This window comes from Synchiropus splendidus, chromosome 13, assembly GCF_027744825.2.
Source record: "Synchiropus splendidus isolate RoL2022-P1 chromosome 13, RoL_Sspl_1.0, whole genome shotgun sequence".
NCBI classification, from domain to species: Eukaryota; Metazoa; Chordata; class Actinopteri; order Syngnathiformes; family Callionymidae; genus Synchiropus; species Synchiropus splendidus.
Genome location: NC_071346.1, coordinates 9038163 through 9059350, shown reverse-complemented (window position 1 = coordinate 9059350; position 21188 = coordinate 9038163). Strand labels below are relative to the sequence as shown.

General features: G+C 42.2%; 1 protein-coding gene across 1 annotated transcript in view; it reads left to right on the top strand.

Annotated features, from left to right (window-relative positions):
• The first annotated feature begins 5658 nt into the window (after positions 1 to 5658).
• kcnab1b (potassium voltage-gated channel subfamily A regulatory beta subunit 1b) overlaps positions 5659 to 21188 on the top strand; it is a 30730-nt gene continuing 15200 nt past the window's right edge. Inside the window, exons 1-3 of the mRNA XM_053883277.1 lie at positions 5659 to 6053; positions 7044 to 7474; positions 16574 to 16617. Coding sequence (XP_053739252.1) covers positions 7260 to 7474; positions 16574 to 16617 — 259 coding nt within the window. The 5' untranslated portion in view covers positions 5659 to 6053; positions 7044 to 7259. The remainder of the gene's footprint in view (positions 6054 to 7043; positions 7475 to 16573; positions 16618 to 21188) is intronic.

Genomic DNA, 21188 nt, shown 5'->3' with positions numbered 1-21188 from the left:
ATAGACTGTTTACTTGGATACATGTTGGTGCTACTCATTTGCTCTGAAATAGAGAAACCAGATCAGACTATACTGTACAGTGAGCTGAGTTGTATCAAAAGTATTTTTGACATAAATATCCCTGGGGCTTTGCCCAGCTTACCCGCACAGACCAGTGGGCTTCACCGTGGAGCCGCTCAGACCTCAAACAAAGTCGGCTTTTGTCTTTTGATTTGATTTTACGCAGGAATAAAGGTGGCGTCACAGGTATGACACTTGGGCGTGTGCGCGTCCGCCGGGGCGAGCTTGTGCATGTGCCTCTGAATTTTTTTTGCTTCATGGCTTGGTCTTGCAGGAGACATATCCTCAGTGGCATGAGTGGCATTTCAGTGTACTTAAATGGACATTTTTTTCGGGCCAGATTTGTTTCCCAGGATGACTAAATATAATGAAAGGGACTGAAGCTAGCTTCAGAAAGTGAGTGGCCCCATCCACCTGTCACAGACTGGACTAATCCAAGCATGTATCTCAAGGCTGCCTGCAGCGACATCCCAGTCCCGAGGCCGAGAGGGGGGCCCCGGCTGGATCGCTGTCCCGCTGCCATCCTGGTCCGGCAGGGGTCAGGAACCAGGGTCAACCCCTCGAGTCCCACCGGCTGCCTCCCGGGGGTCTTTGAAACCAGCCGAGTTCGACAGCAGCAAAGCTTGGAGGATCCGAACCAGTTTTTCAAGGCGTTCTTTCAACCGTGTGCCAGCATGGTGTACAGGTAGGATGAGCGCTCCTGAAAACCTCTTCGTATCACAGCCACTTTTGTGCTGTCAAATCAGAAATCCTCATGTTGTGTGCTCAGACTGCGTTAGAAAGCTTGCAGTTGTTTGTAGTAGATGCTGCCGTCTCATTCTCGGCCCGGGTCAGTGGGTTGCCAGACTCATTCTGAGGCCAAGCCGAGATGAATTATGATCTCCCCACTTGGTCCTGGATTTGATCCTTGCTCAAAAAACAGCTGGGTGCACCTGCATTAACTCCGGTGGAAGGTGTTATGAAATACATGTAAATAAGCCAGCAAGTTAGCTCAGACTCACAGTCAGTTTATCCACTCAGAGTACACATCTGTCCTTTCTTTTTTTTTGAGGACTAACTGCAATTAGTTTCATTCATAAATCCCCGGAAGTGTGGATTAAAGTTTGATTCTGCTCAGCAGGAGTCCAGCCCTGCTCATACGTTCCTAAATCTTGACATTGAAGTGATACCATTTGAGTAGGTCTTTTGGAATAAGCTCTCAGGAAGAATTTAAATGAGCGACAGAGAGGGGTGATGAGTCAAAGCTAAGCACTTAACTGGTAGATTTCAAGTATAAATACATGTTGGAATGTTTGGGTTTTTTCTTCAGCCTATGATTGGTCAGGATTTTAAAATGAAGAATCTATATTTAAATCTGTTTCTCTGGATGAGTTACATAAAAAAATCAATGAATATATATATATATTCTATACTTCATGTAGTCAACTGTAAAGATTAGATGCACTTTTATATAGATGTTGTCTCTAAAAACCCATGTCTTAATAGTTGTTTTATATGAGACGTTCTAAGGGTCATGACATCTTGGATGTTGGTTTGCAGATACTGAACACTAGCTACTCGGAAACATTTCTGAAAACTCGATCCAAATTGAAATATTGATAACTTTCCGACCGCAAATCAGTTGTCAGGGCTTCATAAAACCTCTTCGAGTTTCAGGTTTGTTTTGGCTTTTCTCTCAGGTTTCCTTTTATGGTTCTATTCAGAAAGTTTCACAGTGTTTTATTTGAAAATGATCCCGCACTCCTTAACCAAGGTGATTAAACGCAGCAGAGTGTTCTTTCTTTTGTTTAATATGCAAATTTGGAATTTGAGTGTAGTTAGAGCCACTCACTTAATTTACATATTTACGCTTCCTGGTGTAGACCGAAATGCAGAAAAATACATGTGTAGTAAAGAGGTACGTAAATAAGTAAATTAATGAATAAATGTGGAAATGCAAACTTAAATAAATAAATATTGAAGACAATAAATATATTTAAAAGTAGAACAATAAATGAGGAAACGTTGTTAGGAATTATTTAAGTTTTTACACATTTATGAAGTTGTGTTTTCTGAACAACTTTCTTAGTGAAAAAATTGTTAGTTACAAATTTCTAGTAGGATATATTTTTTGTCTTCATCCATGTGTTAATGCGGAACACTGCCCATTAATACCACAGCAGTGTGTCCCCTCCACTGTAGCGTGTAAGTTATGGCAGACTTCATATTTCTTTCTGGCTCTAAGGTGACTTTAGTGAGTGTTACATTCATCCAACCTTCCAAGACAGAGTCAGGCTGTTCACACTGCAGGCAAAAGTGGACCAGCTTCCTCCTGCCCTCACTACTGGCTGGTGGAGCCCACGCTATTTATTTATTTATTCTCTTTGTTGATTGACGTTGGTGCCGCTGAATGAGGTTCTAAAGACCATGAAATAGCCGAACCTCTCCGTAATGAGTCCGATTTTGCTCTTATCGTTCCTGTCACACCTACAAGAGCAACAAACAGTGGGGCTTCTAAGATTATCGTAGCGCTTGGACTAGAAATATTCCATCCATAATTATCATATGAGAGCACGTCCTCAGTCTCTGCCCTCAGTTGGACACCTTCTGCCTGCTGGGCACATGCATAAGGTCACTAAGCATCTGTGGGGACCATCACAGTAATGATGTTTGGCTGCTTCAGCGTTGACATGTTGATAGCAGTGAGGGTGCTGGTAAAAAAATGATACTCATAATGCATCATTGACTAAGAAAAGACAGGTGTGTTTTATGTTCGCCTCATGCACAGAAACAGCTTGGGTCTGTGTTTGCATGTTTGTCCACCCACATCCTATCTTCTGCGCTTCGTAACCGTGGCTATTACCTCTCACACTGGGGAGAGATGAATCTTTGTAATTCCTCCTCCGTGGTGCTGAGGATCCCGATGATGTCCCACACTAATCTGCGGCAGGCGGAAGGATTAGAAACCTGTGGTTAGAAAAAGAAAGAATGGAGTTTAGAGAGTGAAGCTGGGGGAAAAAAACAGAGAGGGCGTTGCTCAGACAGTGATGTCACAAATGATGTCCGAATATCAAGCCCAAATGGGTTTAATACGAGCTCAAAGTTTTGTTTCTCCGACTTCAAAAGCTGTTCATGGAACAATGAAAATGGCCTGATCTATCTCCCAGCAGGGATTACAGCCAAGAACGTAACAGTTTCATTTGACTCTTTTGACTGACACACTTTTAATCGAGCTCAACAGTGAAGTGGTGGAGGTGTGGGTGACGCTGTTCGAGAAACTTTGTCCAACTGTGCTGTGATATTTCTGATGCCAGATTATGTAAGATGGAGGAAGTCGAGGGAGAATTGGACGCGCTCTGCGAGGCTAATCTGAAATATGTTGCATGGGATCATCAATTTCCGCACTGTTGGGAAGCAAACTTATGACAAAATACTGTAAATATTTTATAGGTCAGTATAAATGAAAGAGTTGCTGGTGAAAGCGGATGAAGTTTACTGACTCGAACTGAAACATGAGCAGCACGACAACATAATTCTGCTGTATTTGCTGCATGTTTCTGAAAGTATCGCACTGTCATGTTCCACAATAGTTGATCCATATCTCGCTTGTGTCATGTGATTGTTCGCGAGGGAACCATCCTGTAGCACGTGTCTATCGACCTGGTCTTGACAGTGATTTCAGACAGCAAAAGGCTCAGATTCTACTCGACAATTCGCAGTGCACAGAGACTGTAGACTGCATTTTTAGAAACAGTAGCATCGTAATTACCAGGTATTCACTCACTTGAACAGCACTTACATTCTCTGCAAACTAACACAAAGAGCAGAAACAGGCAAGGAATGCAACTGAAAGGAAAAGATTGTCATGTGAAAAGTATTTATATCTTTGTTCTGTACTGTCCCTCAACCAAGGTGGCCAGAAGAAGACAATAGTGGAAGTTTTCATTCAATTTTATTCCTTATTTATTTATTTAAAAGATACACAAATGCTTTCATGTCTCTTCCAGAAAACATATTATAATAATTCCTTGTGTGTCTTACTTTAACTTGAAGCAGGAGTCTCAAACCTGCAAGTTTTGACTAGAAGCCGTGTAAATGGTTGAATGTGTTGGTCAGTACCTGGCAGGGTTGGATCAAGTAGATCATGTTTGTTTTTTTTCATTATTATAACTATATATAATTATATATAATAATGCTATACTATATATAATTATATATAATTATAACTATTTTTTTTTTTCAACGTCTTCAATATGTTGGTTTTGAAGCATCTGCAATGAAAACCATAGAAACACCAGTCACTTACACAGTTTATTCACAATAAACAAATAACTCTTATAACAAAGCAAATAAATATTGTAAATTAAATGAACATGCGATTAATCTTCACTCAACATGCTTAGATCGAGTCGGAACCAGTCTGCATGGTGGCTAATGCTACCAACCGAGTCCACGATCCTAGATGAGATCTCCATCAACGGTTGCCCAAAATACCAACAAACAAAGTCCACTGAATTAGTTGAACACCCAAATTTGGTTTCAGACATTCACATCTGCAACCACAATATGCCCAAGCTGTATCCAACGTCACCTGTCAGATTCAGAACATAGAGACCTCTGGTGGTCAGGGAGGAGAGACAGCCGAGATGAAAATGTTCATGTTTTTCATTGTGATCCAACAAGAAATAAGCTCTTGTATTCTAAATGAATGTCAATGTACTTAAGTCCTCTGAATACTACAAATGGTTAGAATTCGTATCACAACCCAGTTACATTATTGAAGTGAGAAGAAGCATGGTTGACTTTCTGTGTTGCCTTTCTTTGTTAAACTCTTCAGTTCAATAGAGCTAAAACTAATCCATTTGTCTCTTTGGTTGTTGGTGTTTTGGGCAACTTTTGCTGAAGACTGCGGCGACAGTAGCATCAGCCACCAAGCAAACCAGTTCTGACATCCTGCAACTCGATATCAGCCTGTTGAGCAAAGATGAATAATCACATTTTATTTCAATTTAAAACATTGAATTCAATGTCTCATCGATTGCCATTGTAATGTATGTTTATTAAGCTGAAATGTTAGCATTGCTGAGTCCAGTGAGCAAGCAATGCTCCGACTGAACCACAATCTATTCTCAGCGTTTAAGCGAAACGCGGCTCGCACCGTTGCAAACTGATGATTGCACAATATCTTCCCTGATCAGGCACAGGGATATAAATAAAACTGTGTTTGCCCCGAGGTGCGTGGCGGGTGAATGAAGCGTGGAACCCTGCATTGTCACATTACAGCTCAGTCAGGGAGCCAAGTAAGATGCCGGGCTTTTTGATCTGCATGGTTTCCCGCTTCATTTCACCAAGCATCTGCTCGAAGGTGCTGGAGAAATCGCGCTTTCTCCGAGCGAGTGAGGTCAGAGGTGAATCATTGTGTGAAGAAACGTGTAAGAATCAGTGAAGATTATGAAGCCACGTGGATCCTCCTGGAGGGGAGCGTGTTAAAAATAAATACCCACACATCTTCAACTCATTCAGAATGATCCTCTCCTTCAGCGTTCCTCTCTCTCCTCCAAGTGTGGTGCCATCATGAGAAACACTGCAGTTCTTAGAGCCAGTCAGTCAAAGCCACTAGCCTATACACTCCCTCTCCCTCTCCTCCCTCTCTCTCTCTATCGTTTTCAGTCACCGGCTTAGTCTTTACACTCAACACACATCGCCTCCTCATTGCATCTGTCCTCCTCTCCCTGAAGTGAGGGACAATGCATCCTCTCTTCAACTCTTCTCCGCTTGTCTGTAACCGTTGCAAGGTTGCAAAGAGAGGATTTTTGCTGCAAAGCCTGGGACTTGCCGGAGGACTGGGTCAGGGCTGGTTGTGAGTCTGAGGAGACATCTGCTTCTGCTGCTCCTGTTGGGATGCAGAGCTTTGCGGGACTTTTGTCTGCCGGGTGACACCACGTTATTTCCTGCATAGTTGCTGGACGGATCACAGCTGTCGTGGTTCTAACCTCATCTTGGCTGCGAGCTGTGTAAGAGCACTTTAATTCATGATGTTCTGTGTGAGGTGGATGTGAGCACTGGCTGTCAGGGTACTGTAAATGTCTCTCGGTTTTCTACAACTTTCTAAAACTTCTGCATTTTTACAAGCAGTGTAATGGAAAACTCTGTTGGAATGTGTTGCTCTCATGCCATTAAACCGCATCACAGCAATGTCTTCACAAGGTACTACTGGTAGAAAGGGGGGCAAATGGTCCCACTTTTTTCCTCCTCTCTTTTAGCTTCCATGACATTTTATAACTGGTCATTCATTTGCCGCATTTTTAATTCAGTCAAACACATTTCCTTGGCTGCTCTCATGATGAACTGAAACTGCATTGAAGTCTAAATTCATCCCGACAAGACATCAAATGACCTTTTGCTATTGGTATTTAAGGGGTGCTGGTACATTTAAATTCTACATATTGTGATAAAAGAATCAAAACAGTTTCTGTGTTTCATGACCCTTAAACAGGAGTCCTCACTGTCAAGATTGCTTGCTACTTGTGGCATCTTTCCTATATATATATATATATGCAGCCTGAAATGCAGCCATATTGTGCAAACAAATCTCTGTAATTCGATCACTGTGTTGTAGCGATTTTTTTTGGGGCAAATTATTTTTGTTGCCAATGAAAATCAGGTGATTCCAGCCTCATGCCTGAAGCTGTAGCTCATATATGAATAATTTGGAGGATATCATGTACATTTAAGAAGGTTCAATCGAGCTCTGGATCTTTCTGGGTGGTTCTACCTGTGCCTGTGTGGGTTTTCTCCGGGTACTCCGGTTTCCTCCCACAGCCCAAAGACATGCCCAGTCGCTTAATTGGACACTGTAAAATTGCCCCGCAACCCTGTACAGGACTAAGCTCTTGTTGACTGAAGATGGATGTGTCATGTAAACAAATTGTACTGTTAACTGATTCGGCACCTCTTGTCCTCCATCCTTCTCTCTCCATCTCCGCCCTGTGTCATATTTTCAGGTGGATTCAGACCAGCACAGGATTCCTTTAGCCGCAGCTCTCGCTCTGACCAGGACTGCACAGCTGTTCGTTCTGATATTCACCTCGCAGCGCTTTAAAAAAGTCATGTTTGCTCATCCCGCTCGGGGATTTCCATGAGAACCGGCAGCAGGACTGGACACAGACTTCCGAGCTCACGCAGAAGTTAAAAGTCGAGACGCTCGTTCTCTCGCAGCCATGCAGGTGTCCTTTGCGTGCACGGACCACGGGCTGAAGGCCCCTCGCAACGGCGAGCACAGCAAGCAGAACGCCACCAGCCCCAACACAGCCAGCCAGGCCCGGGCCCGCTTTCGCACCGTAGCGCTCATAGCTCGCAGTTTGGGATCTTTCACCCACCGCTACCACCACAACCTTAAGGAGTCCACCGCCAAGCTCACTGGCATGAAGTACCGGTACGTAGAGGGGTGGAGTGGGGGGGCGTAAGAGAGAAGAAATAAAAGATAGCCATTTAGTTCCCAGCCTTTTTGTGGCACTCGCCTGTATATTGAGAGAGAATCATTGCGATGACAATGAAGCCGCACGAGCGGCAGCAGGTGATGTGTGGGATGGTGTGTACTTGTGTGTCTTTTTGTGTTCTGACTGAAAGGAATGCACGGAGCAGTGTTCTGGATGACGGCCTCAGTAACATTTTGGCTCACTAGAATTAAAGTCGCAGCGTGCAGATTTGAGTAATGTTGAGTGGTAGCTAAATAAACGCACAAGAAATCGGGACAGTAACGGTTGATACGCTGAAGTTGTTGACAAAAATGTGACTGCAGCAGAGCAGACATTCTAGCCTGAGCATCTGCAAGAATTAAGCTGGGCTTATTAGAAGGCAAACATAGTGGTCAGTGCTGCGGACTTGCTGACAAGACAAGAGGAGATGCAGCGTTTTTTTGAGAGGCTGCATTGAAAGTTTGCTTTTTTTTAAAAGTGAGAAACACTTTTCAAACACTTCTCAGACAGAAAACACTGACTCATGAGTGCAATATAGGGTGAGAATTTTGGATCAAAATGAGTTATGAAGTGACACTCTAGAAAAGCACTAAAAAGAGAGCAGAGATTTACAGATACAGGTTAACTCATGTTTTTATTTTACCCTATATTACAGCCCTTTAGATATTTCATCTACAAACTATGATCACTTTTTAATTTTTTTTAAACTAGTTTAGCATTAACATTCCCAGCTAGCTTGCGTCACACATTACACACGTTTTTTGCTATTTTGCCAGCGGAATAATGTGGACAATCACATAGGTAGAGGTAGTAAATAAAAAGACTCTGGTTCCATACTTGTCGGTAATTCGGAGGACAAATCAGTGCTTCAAAAAAATGAACAAATGTGTCGGTTATTGCCAGGAAATATACAGGTCCTCTGAAAGAACGAGGTCAATCGTACACAAAATGGGTTTCCATTTCCACCAGAGTCATTGAACGCTACAAGGGAACATATCAGATTGAAATGTTTCAATTCTGCCTGCAACCGTGCACTACAAACATTGATATAGTGGAGCAGGAGAGGCTCTTGTCTATTTTAGAGAGCTGCCTCTTAACCGCAGGAGCCAAACCAACATTTTACGTCATTCTGAAGAGGTTCAAGAGAGAAGCAGAGAGGACGCTAAAAAAGAAGTGTGGAGTCAGCCATAGAAAATGTAGGCGATGAAATGAGCGTTTGATCGAAAACGAAATTGGGGCGCGCGGGTCAGCTCGCCAAAAAAGAAGCAATTAGTCAAAATCTGGGATGCAAAGCAGCCAAATGTGATAAGTATCTGCTTGTCACACCATCTCTTCTCGTTTCCATAACAACCCTGAAATATCAAACTTTGATCACGGAACCCGCTTGATGGTTCCATTGTGTTGAGCGCACAATGCGCAAGTTTCCTATTCAGATTCAACACAGGAGTGTTCAGAAATGACCTGCGGTGGGTGTCGAATGTACTGCTTACTGCAGGCCGTGCACTTTACTACCTTCCTCCGACCAAGACAGAAGAATAAAAGTGCCCTGTAATATTTTGTAGACTCTCAGGGGACAGAGGCAAACACGTGTAACTCCCATGCTTTCTCTCCCCCATACGTCCCTAAGCCTGTTCATGGATGTTTGGCTTCTGATGCCCTCAGAGATGGAGTCTCGTTCTTGTGAATTAAAATCCACTCCGATGCTTCTGTTGACATGTAGGCGTTTACATTGACGCTTTTTCTCGCCATGTATGTGCTTCATGTTGGAAGTGCTGTGGCACAGCGGGGGCATCTGAAGGCGTTGCGAGCTCAAGCAGAAAATATAGCGCGCCGGCGAGTTTCAACTAATAATATCAGCACTTGCAGCATTTTTGTTGTCATAGTGATCCAGAAATAGTGTCACCTACCTGTAGCATTTTCACCTTTTCGTCTAAAGAAAGTTAAAACTGACAGCAAAGCAGAGTGGAGTATTTGATAGCAGGACACTGAATGTCCAGTTTGAAGGCTGCATCACTCACTAGGCAGCAGAAGACACTTGTATGGTTCGTTCAGAGCTGCGCTGCAGATGGGAGTGCAAATGTCTCCTCTGATGACTGGCGCAAGTCTAGGCTTATCAGTCGCCTGCAAGGTTCTCCCTCTCTCATGGATTCAGATGAGACCAAATAGTGTTTAGTATGACACGTTTCTCCAGAAAACTTCCTTATATAGATCAATTCTTGATCAGTTGCTAAAGGCATTTCGATTATCTTTTGGTCCTGCTCATTGTAGCTGTATGCTGTGTGACCTTGTACTGTGCCATATAGATCAAAATTTGAACTTGAATTGATTTTTGTCCAGTAAGAACAATATTTCTAAGCATTTTAAAGCCTACTTTGAACTTCAATTAAATTTATATATTGGTTGATGATTTTTCTAAAACACTTTTTAACAGTCTTAAGCAGTTGTGCACTGATATACGTGTTAACGTCTGCATGGTTAAAATACTACAGTACTTTACTCCTGGTGAGTACTATAGTACGATGACATTACACACGAACACCCACACATTACCTCTCGTGTATCAACCTTGCCCACCAAGTTGCTTCACTTCCTGTGTGTAAAGAAAACTAAGTTACATTTTCTTCTGCCATTACTGTACATTCTGTCCTGTCACCTGTTATGGCAAAAGTGTGTCGACTCGGAAAAAGGTTGGAGACTCAAATGCAGAGGAAGGAGAAGGCAAAAACTGAGAACTAAGCAAAAAGCAGGCCAATAATGAAAACTTGAACTGAAGCGAGTCCAACAGGGTGGTGACAGGAAACGCAACTCCAAAAGCCAAGTATACTATAGAGGTACACTGACAAGATGGACACGATCTGGAGACAAAATACAAGAACAAAGTAAAACAGAATTAGGACGGGGAAAGTGCAAGACTTAAGAGGCTCGGACACTGCAGCAGAATAAACAGGGCCAACCAGGAAAAAAACAACAGAAAGGTATTCACTTGGGAAATACCTGCAATGCTGAAGAAGAGACAAGCAACACAGTGTGGGGGACTTTCGTTGACGCCCTGGAAATGTGCACGAGGTGCTAGTGCCTTTCAAGCACAGTCGGTTCTGATCGTCCCGGCTGTGTCAAGTGCAAGAGGGGGAATACAGACCGGGAGGAGGAAGTGCTCAAACAAAATAATTGATATTATTCGCTTTGAAAGAGTCTACTTTTGGTCGACTTCTAAATCCCTGAAGGAAACGTTTCACTGCAACTCATGAGTTCAGTCTGATGCTGTGTTAGGTTTTTTTTTTTACCTGTCCCATATTGGGATTTTCTTTTACCCAAGATTGTTGCCCCATATTTATTTTGTCTACATTATTCTTAGCCTTTTTCAAGTATTTGAAATATCACCCATAAGCTAGAGCATAATGAAGATCCAGACCTTGCTCACACGCTCAGTAGGAGCAGAACAGATCTCTCTCCACCACAGTGTCCTTCAGAAGACTAGTCGACCCTGAACCGAAACACCATCAAATTCTGTTGCTTGACTGTTACTCTTTTTCAGTCATCTGTTGTTTAGGTGCTTGTTTTATTTTCAGTCTCTGCCCCAGCATCTTTGCTGTTTGTTTTTTATATGACTCACACTGCTCTACAAGCAGCATTGAGTTTAACCTGAGGGTCCGGAAACAAAACAAGTGGTAAATATTTTTGAAAAGGCCAAATATTTTAAATTAACAAGCACCACTGTTCAGACTCTATATTTTGCCCCTGTCTTGTCAGTTATTGTTTGGAACTGTGAACCTACCAGAACTGAAGTCTGATGCTAGCTCTTGCCTCACCACTAGACAGGCTGCTTGCTGATAAGCAGAGAGTCTTATCTGGGAAAAAAATAAATAAATTAAAAAAAAAATATATATATATATATATATATGGGAAAGTAGCTGTATGCTTGAAGGAGAGTGTCTCTTGAGGTGGAGTCAGTGGTGCACCATATAGATGCTGAAATTTGCCCCCGATAAGGAGGTATCTCATACGGTTTTGACCATTTCCTGTTCAAGCTGTGACATTTGTGACTGTCCAATAAATGTTTATCCTGCAGCTGGGACAGAATAGAACCTTCCAGCTCCTTGCATGATTGAGTTTGACACCCCTGAACCCAAGAATCTCCTTCGCCCCTCTGTTGACAATCAGCATTCATGCATTTGTACATGTTTATATTACTGTAATTACATTTTTATTACAGAATTATGTCATGACTATTAGCTAATTATCTTAGCATCTGAAAGCATCTGAGGACTTTTGTAGGACATGGTTGAAGAGAAAACCTCCTGTGAGGCTTCGTACTACTGCACTGACCTCTCAGAATTTCACCACCTCAGATCTGCCTACACGTTTTCGATTTTTCAACCCACTACGACTATTTTCGGCCTTTTGTCTCGCCTTAAAATACATCCACTCTGTGCGATATCTGTGGGCTTTTCAACCAGAATATCAACTACGCTTCGGTCAAAAGTGGGTCAGCAACATTGTGAATTTGCCTGCTCATATCAGTAAAATGATAATAATGAGGGCTCCAAGAAAACAATGCGGTGACATGATCTTGACTTTTAGCCTCGCGGAATAACAGGCAAGACATTCACGTCTGGGCACTGGTGCTGGATGACACATGGAGACACACAAACACACACACAGCACTGTAGGGGGCTTACTGTCATTTCCTATTCTTTGTCATGAAGAAGTTTCATCCGGAAAGGGCGTTTGATCTGCCTGACTTGGGGCTTGAAGTTTCGACTCTGCCATCTATTTCTGCTGCCTCTTGTGTCTGAGTCCAACCTTCCTCTTGGTCTGTCACAGCTTTACCATGGCTGCTTTGCTTGCAACACAGATAAATCTTCATCTCATTTCCACACTTCCATCTACCCTGCAAGTTTCAGCTACCGTATGTTTAGAGTATAATTCTCCTCCTCTTTTCCCAGAACCTGAAGAGAAACCTTTCGGTTGCACAGGGAATGGTGGAGACTTAAAAGTGGGTGTTGTTTAATCCCTCCGCCCACTTTGTTTGGCTGTATAGATTGCCTTCCTCTGTTTTGCTCCCCAGAGGACGACAAGTTTTATCTCTTTACATCCAGCACTGGCTTACCTGACAGATATTGATTCAGCAGTCCTATACAAGTAAAGCAACCCTTGTAAGAAACTCCCAGGTGTATACAAAAGAGACAAAGAAATACAGGCAATAAAAACACCCGGCCCGCCGGTGTTCCAGCCAGATGTTCAAGTAATAATGGTAGTTTACTGGTATTCCACTGAGAATAGATCAAGCTGCATGGAGTTGCAGCTCAGAGGACGTTCATAAGCGATGACAGGTTTGTGTGAGGGGGCGTCTTCAAATGAGTCATTTGTCATTTTACTTCAAGGCTTCTTTTGGGCACCAACCAAGCATGAGGGACGTAGCCACACTTGGTGTCTTGTAGTCATTGTTGTTGTTGTTAAACAAGCTAGTGCAGACAGGTTGTGTTTCCTCCTGTGCGACCAAATATCTTAAAACCATTCTCATATTTGCTCACTGGTATCATCACTCTGGTGTCCAGGTTATTGCCCTTTTTGCTGAATGTGTTTATTCTTGCCCAAAACTGGAGGCTTGTCGCCTCATTTTCATGTCCCATACAATATAAGTGCATTGAGCCGATACTGATGCCAACAATGTTTTCATTTAATTCAGTCACTGAATGTGTTAAAATGTACACCTCAGGAAACTGTGTCTACATGGTGACAGCGCCATCACTAGGTGATGTGGTTGTCAGGGCTCTGTCACATTTAGCCTAAAAGCCTCATCTACAATGTATCGCTGGGACAGTCATCCAACATGATGAGTTGATGAGGCTTCATAGAAGACATTATGGAGGCTTATAATCATGTACGGTTACATGGTTTATAAGGTATTAGACATGATGCATTTAATACACTCATAATGGTCCATAATTCCCCGGATTATATGGCTCATTATAAGAGCCATAATCGTAGTCTAGTTATGAAGAGTCAAACAATGCTAACCACAACAGTGGTGTTATTACATTTTATTCTCTGTTAAGGTTCAGCAATGTCAGAAAAAATGGTTATGCTGTGATGCGATACAAACGAAGGGGTAAATTTCATAAACATTCATTTCGAATGTATGAATAGGCATTTTAATTTTAGCCGGATTTGGAGGTTCTTTACCTCTGTGGCTCCGCTTCCTCAAGCTCAAAAATATTCTCTTCCATCAAGACGTTTTGATGCAGCACTAATACTGTTGAAGTATGTGACTCTAAGGCAAAGGCAAGGTGTGAGTCATTTTAGTTTTCACTCATTAAACCCCCATTGAAAACAATTTTAAAACCATTTCAGATAATATATTGTACAAAGACTTGCTCTCCCTTTGTCTACTTTTTCCTACTTTTTTAATTCTTTTTTTTGTTGAATCGCAAAATGTGATTGAAGTATACTTTTCTGTCATCACTTATCTGTCATGTCATTTCTTGTCCCGCATTTTATTTTAATTTAATTTCCTTTTCCTTTTACTGAAAATGTTTTTGACTACAATCTTTTCTTTTAATTATATATTCTTTCTCTTGTGTTTGAGTGACAGTGATTTAAGCCTAAATTTAGCATTTAGCATTTTCATTTCCTGCAGTGCATCTTCTTCCCTATCTTGTATATAGAGGTAGCATGTAGATGTCCTCAGGAACACACACACACATGCAGATCCAGATTATGTATCTGAGCTTGCTCTCTATAATCCATCTGAGAAACATGTAGGATAACTGAACGGCTATACGAGGCAGGTGAACATGCTTAATACTCGGGCAACGTGATGATGGAATTTAAATGGATTTCTTCCGCCAGAAACATGTAAATGTACGACGGGAATGTATAAAAACACTTTAAGTGTTCAGCCTGCTGAGCACTGATAAACAGCCTTGTCTGTGACTGATGCTTGTCTTTGGTGTAATTGATGGGCTCAGGGCGACGGTAGCTGCTGTTCATTTGAGTGCACCTTCACCCTTAAAGGCAGCATTAGTAGTCAGGCATGAGGAGGTCGCTCCGTTGCACAATCCCCATGAGGTAACCCGTAAATGTTTTTTCTGTTGGTTAAAAGAAAATATATTTCTTAAAATATACGACTGTTTTTATGTTTTGGTTTGTCAGCACTCAGTGAATCGATTTGGTAAGTCCAAATCTAGTTTGTGCAGATGGCTACGTGATGTTTGCAGTCAATATTAAATAATAATATAGGGATTTCCAGCTTCCAATAAAGGAAATTATTGGAATAAAAAAAATAATCTGTAGTTTAAGAATATGTGTTTTGGCAAAAACTGGGTCTATGGTACTGACCCTCAACCTGTGTTTGTTTATCAGGAAGGGACCTGTAAAAAATATAATCACAGATGGCAATACTTTAAATAATCAACTATTGCAAAAGGAATTTTAGAAACTTTTTTCTATTGTTTTCTATCGAGGAAAGCCTGGATCCAATGAGAGGCTGAAGAAGTTGAAAGAAGACCGACTGACCTCAATAATACCTTTCAGAAGGCTGTTCACAAAGTGCTTTACTGATAAAACAAACTATATGTCCAAAAACATAAACAAAATTGCTCTGCGTCTTTCAATCATGAGCACGCAAACAGCGATCCAAGAGATTTCCGGTGGCCAGTGGAGACAGTTTGGAGTCAGTCTGACAGGGATGTTGATATGTTGATGCGGGTCGCGTCTCTCAGCAGCTCCATGTCCAGGTCTGGAGCAGCTTCTGAGCCAGTTGTGGGAGTAAATGTTAGTGAAATTCATTCGGCTATACTCTCTGTCATGAGTGGCTTATGTCAGTGCTAACCCATTTAGCTAGCTATATCTACCCTATACTATTAGTGTAGATAACAAAATAAATAGCAAGAATAACTCCCCCACATTCTATAAGGGCCCACGTTGCACACAATGAATGATTTACCAGTCCAGTAGACGCATCACCAGCCCAGTCTTCAGTTCTCCCCAGGGTGTGAATGTAACTGTGGACTTCACTCTGATCTGGTCTCGCTCATGTTTTGTCCTCCAGGACTTCTCACTATGAACGTTCGCCACGGCGGATCGCCCAGAGAACGTTACGCTGTCTAGAGGTCCGTTCTAGTGATAGTTAGAGAGAGTATCTATTACTGCTATATATATATAAACAGACACATATGCTGCAAGAAGATCTATCACAGGTCTCCTGACCTTTTTGTGTCTAGCTAGATACAGACCTACAGTCTTTTCTCTCCCCGAGAGGAACTGACTATTCGATTTATGGATAATGCAAATTACGTTGCTCCAACTGTTTAATTCTAAAGAGTCCAGCGCTCTGTTTTGATAACGGACGCTCTTTGAAACTGCAAAATCAGATGAAATGCGCTGGATGTGAGTTTGCTGTTGAAGGGAGTTGCGTCGCCGCATGCTAAATGGTTGCGCAGAAGGATAATGAGGAGAGTGCAGGTTCAACCAGCGGCTTCTGAGAGAAGTGCTGATCTGCCGCAACCTTTGTGTTGCTCGGGAGCGTGGCGATCCGCGTCACTGAGGAAGACAATAACAGCGAGAGGCCTGGGGACTGCTCCGCTGCCTGCTGGAGGAGGATGCTACAGAAGGAGATGAAGAAGGAGTTGGTTGCTGAATTAGTCTGCAAAGTAAAAGTGAAAAGTTTCTACATCTTATTAGATTATTGCCCCTCTAATATGTTTGTCTAAATTGTCTCTTTGGCCCCCGGCATGTTATGCACCAGCTGTGATGAATGAGTGCAGGTGCAGTGGAGGTGTCCCCTGGCCTCATTCTGTGACCCGGGTCTCGTTCCAACCCTGGAGAAGCTTCCAAGCTCCTCACGCTGCAATTGCTATTGATTTCTCTCGCTGGCGTTGACTGTGGCGCAGAAGTCGCTGCATGTAATTTCATTTCACTCCATCGATTCATTGCGTTGAAACGAACATTGATTTTAGCTTTATAAAGTCTTTCCCTCTCAAAGGTGTGTAAGTCAGGGCGGCCATTATAAACAGCTTCATCTGTAATGGCCATTCTGCTTTTGTCTCTTGCAGGAATCTCGGAAAGTCTGGTCTTCGGGTCTCCTGCCTGGGTCTCGGTAAGCTCACTGACGTTTATGTCATTATTATATTATTATGCTATACATTTGTAAAGGCAAATAATTAGTACAGCTTTCTGGAAGAACATTAATATTGAAATATGTATGTAAAAATATATATGTAAAATGTTAAAATTAATCTACAAGTGGAAATACTGTTGAGATAGCTCAAGTCTACTTGGAAGAAGAGGTTCTCCATGCATGTCCTGGGGCAGAGCCAGGATATGCTCAAGATTCCTTGCAGGAAGTGGTATCTCTATGACCCATCTTCAGGTGATGGATGGATATGTCAGTTAATAAAACACATTCCATTAGTGTTTGAGTTCTTACGTTACAACATTCTCGTCCATTTTTATTTTAGTTATTTTTTTATTTTCTGTTCTGCAGCGACTTATCTCAATAAATTTCTATTTTTGGATTGTTAAATCCATCCATCTGTACACCTGTCCACCCACCCATCTGTCCATCCATGTGCCATTCACCCATAATACCATCCAGTCAACCATCCCTCCATACATCAATCCATTCATCCATCCATCCATCCATCCATCCATCCACCCATCCGTCCATCCACCTATCATCCCTCCATCCATCAATACATCATCCATCAAGACATTCTGCCACCCACCCATCCATCCATCCATCCCTCCATCCATCCACCCACCCACCCATCCACCCATCCATCCATCCATCCACCTATCATCCCTCCATCCATCAATACATCATCCATCAAGACATTCTGCCACCCATCCATCCATCCATCCCTCCATCCGTCCCTCCATCCATCCATCCATCCCTCCATCCATCCCTCCATCCATTCATCCATCCGTCCATCATCCATGCATCCACCTATCATCCCTCCATCCATCAATACATCATCCATCAAGACATTCTGCCACCCACCCATCCATCCATCCATCCCTCCATCCATCCACCCACCCACCCATCCATCCATCCATCCATCTATCCACCTATCATCCCTCCATCCATCAATACATCATCCATCAAGACATTCTGCCACCCACCCACCCATCCATCCATCCCTCATCCATCCCTCCATCCATTCATCCAAACATCCATCCACTCATTCATCCATCCATCCACCCATCCATCCATCCACCTATCATCCCTCCATCCATCAATACATCATCCATCAAGACATTCTGCCACCCACCCATCCATCCATCCATCCGTCCATCACCCATCCATCCATCCATCCATCCATCCGTCCATCATCGATCCATCCACCTATACATCATCCATCAAGACATTCTGCCACCCACCCATCCATCCATCCATCCTTCCATCCATCCATCCAACCATCCATATTTCTTTGGTCAATGATACCAATGGTATCTCCTGCAGGCCATGATAAAATAGTTGTGATAAACTAGATAGAAGAAGGAGTGTGAGAGCCGATAGCAACAGCACCCAGATGAACGAGATTAAGCGTGGAATGCACGTGAAAGCTCAGTGGATGGCATCTAATTAATCTTGATGCCCAAGGTCAGATGTGCGTATCCATGTATTTGACGGCACATTTGAGGCGAACAGAGAGAGAAATGCTTTGGATGTAGAGCTGAGAAAGCTTCATAAACTCTTCAAAGTCTTAGACGGTTTGGACTTGGCATTGCTCCCTGGAAGAAATCCTCCTGACTGTCTGAGCTGCCTGTGTTGCTGATGAGCCCACCGCAGTCATTTGTTCATTCAGAATCACGTTTCAGTTGTCTCTAACACGTGACACGTCAGTTGTGCTTGACAGGAGAGGACTTTATTAACACAAAAAATAAATACAATCTGTGCAGACTGCCATTTTTAAGCATTTTCTTCAATGCAAATTATTTCTTGTGTCTGACAATACAGTGTTTAGAACAGGGGTGGCCAACCAGTCAGAGGAAGAACCACATTGTTTTTGTGTGTTGCTGAAAAAGAGCCACATCCTACTAACATGTAAGGCTGTAAGGCTCACCTGAACAGCTGGTCACGTGACTTGGTGGCAGTATAGTGGTTAAAGCACATCCCTGTGTGTTACAAGGTTGCTGGTTCACGTCCGGCGTATGTCTCTTGTGGATGTATTTTGAAAATTCATACATTTTGCTGCGATCCTCCTCGAAATATCAACCGGCATATATCCGAATGTATTCATTTTACTTATACATTTTTTACATGGCTCATGCCACCAATAACGTGGTCCTAGTCTGTGTGTGTGTGTGAGCGTGAGTAATGCTGCAGTCTGGGGCGTCTCATCTTCACTCCACTGAATTAAACAGACTTCACCATGATAAACAATGAATAACAGGTGAAACACATGTCATACGTTTAGTTAAGGGAATGACAAAGTGAAACGTGGAACTAAGTCATGTAAATGACATGTTTTAAGGCCGCGACTCACATCGGCATTGAACGTGCTCCAAGGGCTTTATTGTTTACGTTTCAAAGTTAAACGCAGGTCTTTGAACAATATTTTGATATTTCTCCGGAATAGCTCTTACTTTTCCGTCTTATTTCCTGTATAAACCATCATTTCAATAGTGCATGAAAGTGGGGAAGGAGCTGCATGCGGCTCGGGAGCATGCAGGGCCTGATTTAGAAACCAAAGAGTCATTATTTGGACATGACTCAGGATGATAACAAGTAACAAGAGCAGTGTCAGGTGAACCTGTCCCCTGAGACGGTACATGCTGTTGCCCTTCAGTCCATTTATGTTTGAAAGTAAAAGCTCAGCTGATAAATCAGATAGAAAGATGAATGAGATTATACTGCTGGATAATGAAGTTCTCCAAACCACATACATCACAGGAAAAAATCTCATCAGGAAACGCCCACATTGATGAATAACCAAAGTGATTTATTCGATAAAACTGTAAATTAAAATAGGCTCTTAATATAAAGTGGAAATTCAACAATGGCTTCTCCCATTGTGAGCCTCAGAAACTGAGTTGGGATGGTGTTTTACTTCCTGTTTATTTGTTATACAACATCATTCACGAAGAGATGTTGAATGTCATAAAAACAAGAAATGGGCCCTGCTCTCCGTCATTAAAAGAATGAGCCTCTCATCCTTCAGAGGTTTTCTGGGTGTGAAAATCTCTTTGCAGTCTCATAAACGATGGAAGGATTTCGGTATACATGCAAACACATGGGGTTGTTCAGTCCCTTGGGAGCAATTGAGTGGCGGGCGGGGAGAATAGGGTGAAGCACAACTGTTAGTAGCATGTGATATACTGATAGTGAGGACACGTGTTTTCATGTTATATTGTGTGTGTGAATGCGACGGTTTTATTTGAAAGTAGGTTTACTTGATGACTTTGCAATTGCACTTGGATTCCCTGTTGTGACGCCTCCATTAGACTTTAGAGCTAATGGAGGGAGATACAGACTGTATGCAACCCAGCAACCTCCAAAAACTTATATATTCAGAACAAGGCAGTTAAATACTTGGGTAGCAATTTAATGAGGAGGATACATCAAATTGTTATTGCTTTTTTGTTCTACCTCGAACACTGAAAAGACCAGCCCTGTTGAGAATTTCCGCCTGCTGCCTCTTAGAAATAAATGCAAAACTGAACTGGAAAAGGAGTTGTATTATAAGAGCAATATAATACCTCCACATCCGTGAGTGTAAATCCGAAACTCAGAGAACAAGGACGCGAAGAACTGCGACCCTCATTAGGAATGTTTATTGACAGGCTGACAATAGCGCAGCTACTTATCACTGCTCCTTTTAGCTGTGACAGATGACAGGTGTCTCAGACTCTCCACACCAACCTATTCAAGGCTCCAAATACGGAACGGCAATAAAGAAAGATTATTAACTGGAACACAATGTCGCTCCCAAAAACGAAATCCTTTTCATGTCACCGCAGAATCCGGCTCTTACACGCTGATATTCAAATGTGGAGCTAACAATGGGAAAGGAAAATGCTCGCTGTTATGTGGCAGGTGCTCGAAAATGCATTGTCTAAAAGTCTCCATTAAAATCAAATTACTTGAGTTCCTCACAAGACCCCTGCAGGCTGAGAGCTTTCAGTCTGAGCCTACACCAAATCTGTTACCGCACATTTGGCTCTGCACTTCCACCAGCCGCTGATTCTTGCATGTCAGTAGGAGTTAACGGCACACTGCTGGTCGGAAAGTCAGCGGAAGATCATAGAAAGTATGATGAGTCTTAATAAAATGTGAAGCATTAGTCACCGACAGATAGAAGAATCAGCTCTGTAATGTACTGAGACGATGTGTGCTAGTGTATAATTTTCTTTTTTTTTTATTTTCTGTTCTATGTCTACCATTTTTACAGTTAGGGTGTGCGGAAATATTATGCCACTGCATTTTGGCAACTATATAGTTGTATATAATTGCGTTTATTGCTTATATTTATGGATACGATGCTGCTCACTGTTCGTATTTTTTTTAGTGATTCAATTTTGTGTTTCAACATCATGCTATGACATAATTGTAGATAAATAAAAGAACGTATACATAACTAAGTGTAGATATAAATAAATGTGTATATAAATGTAAAAAAATTGAAATAAAATAATATTTTTATTTTTGTCAAAGAATGGAGCTAT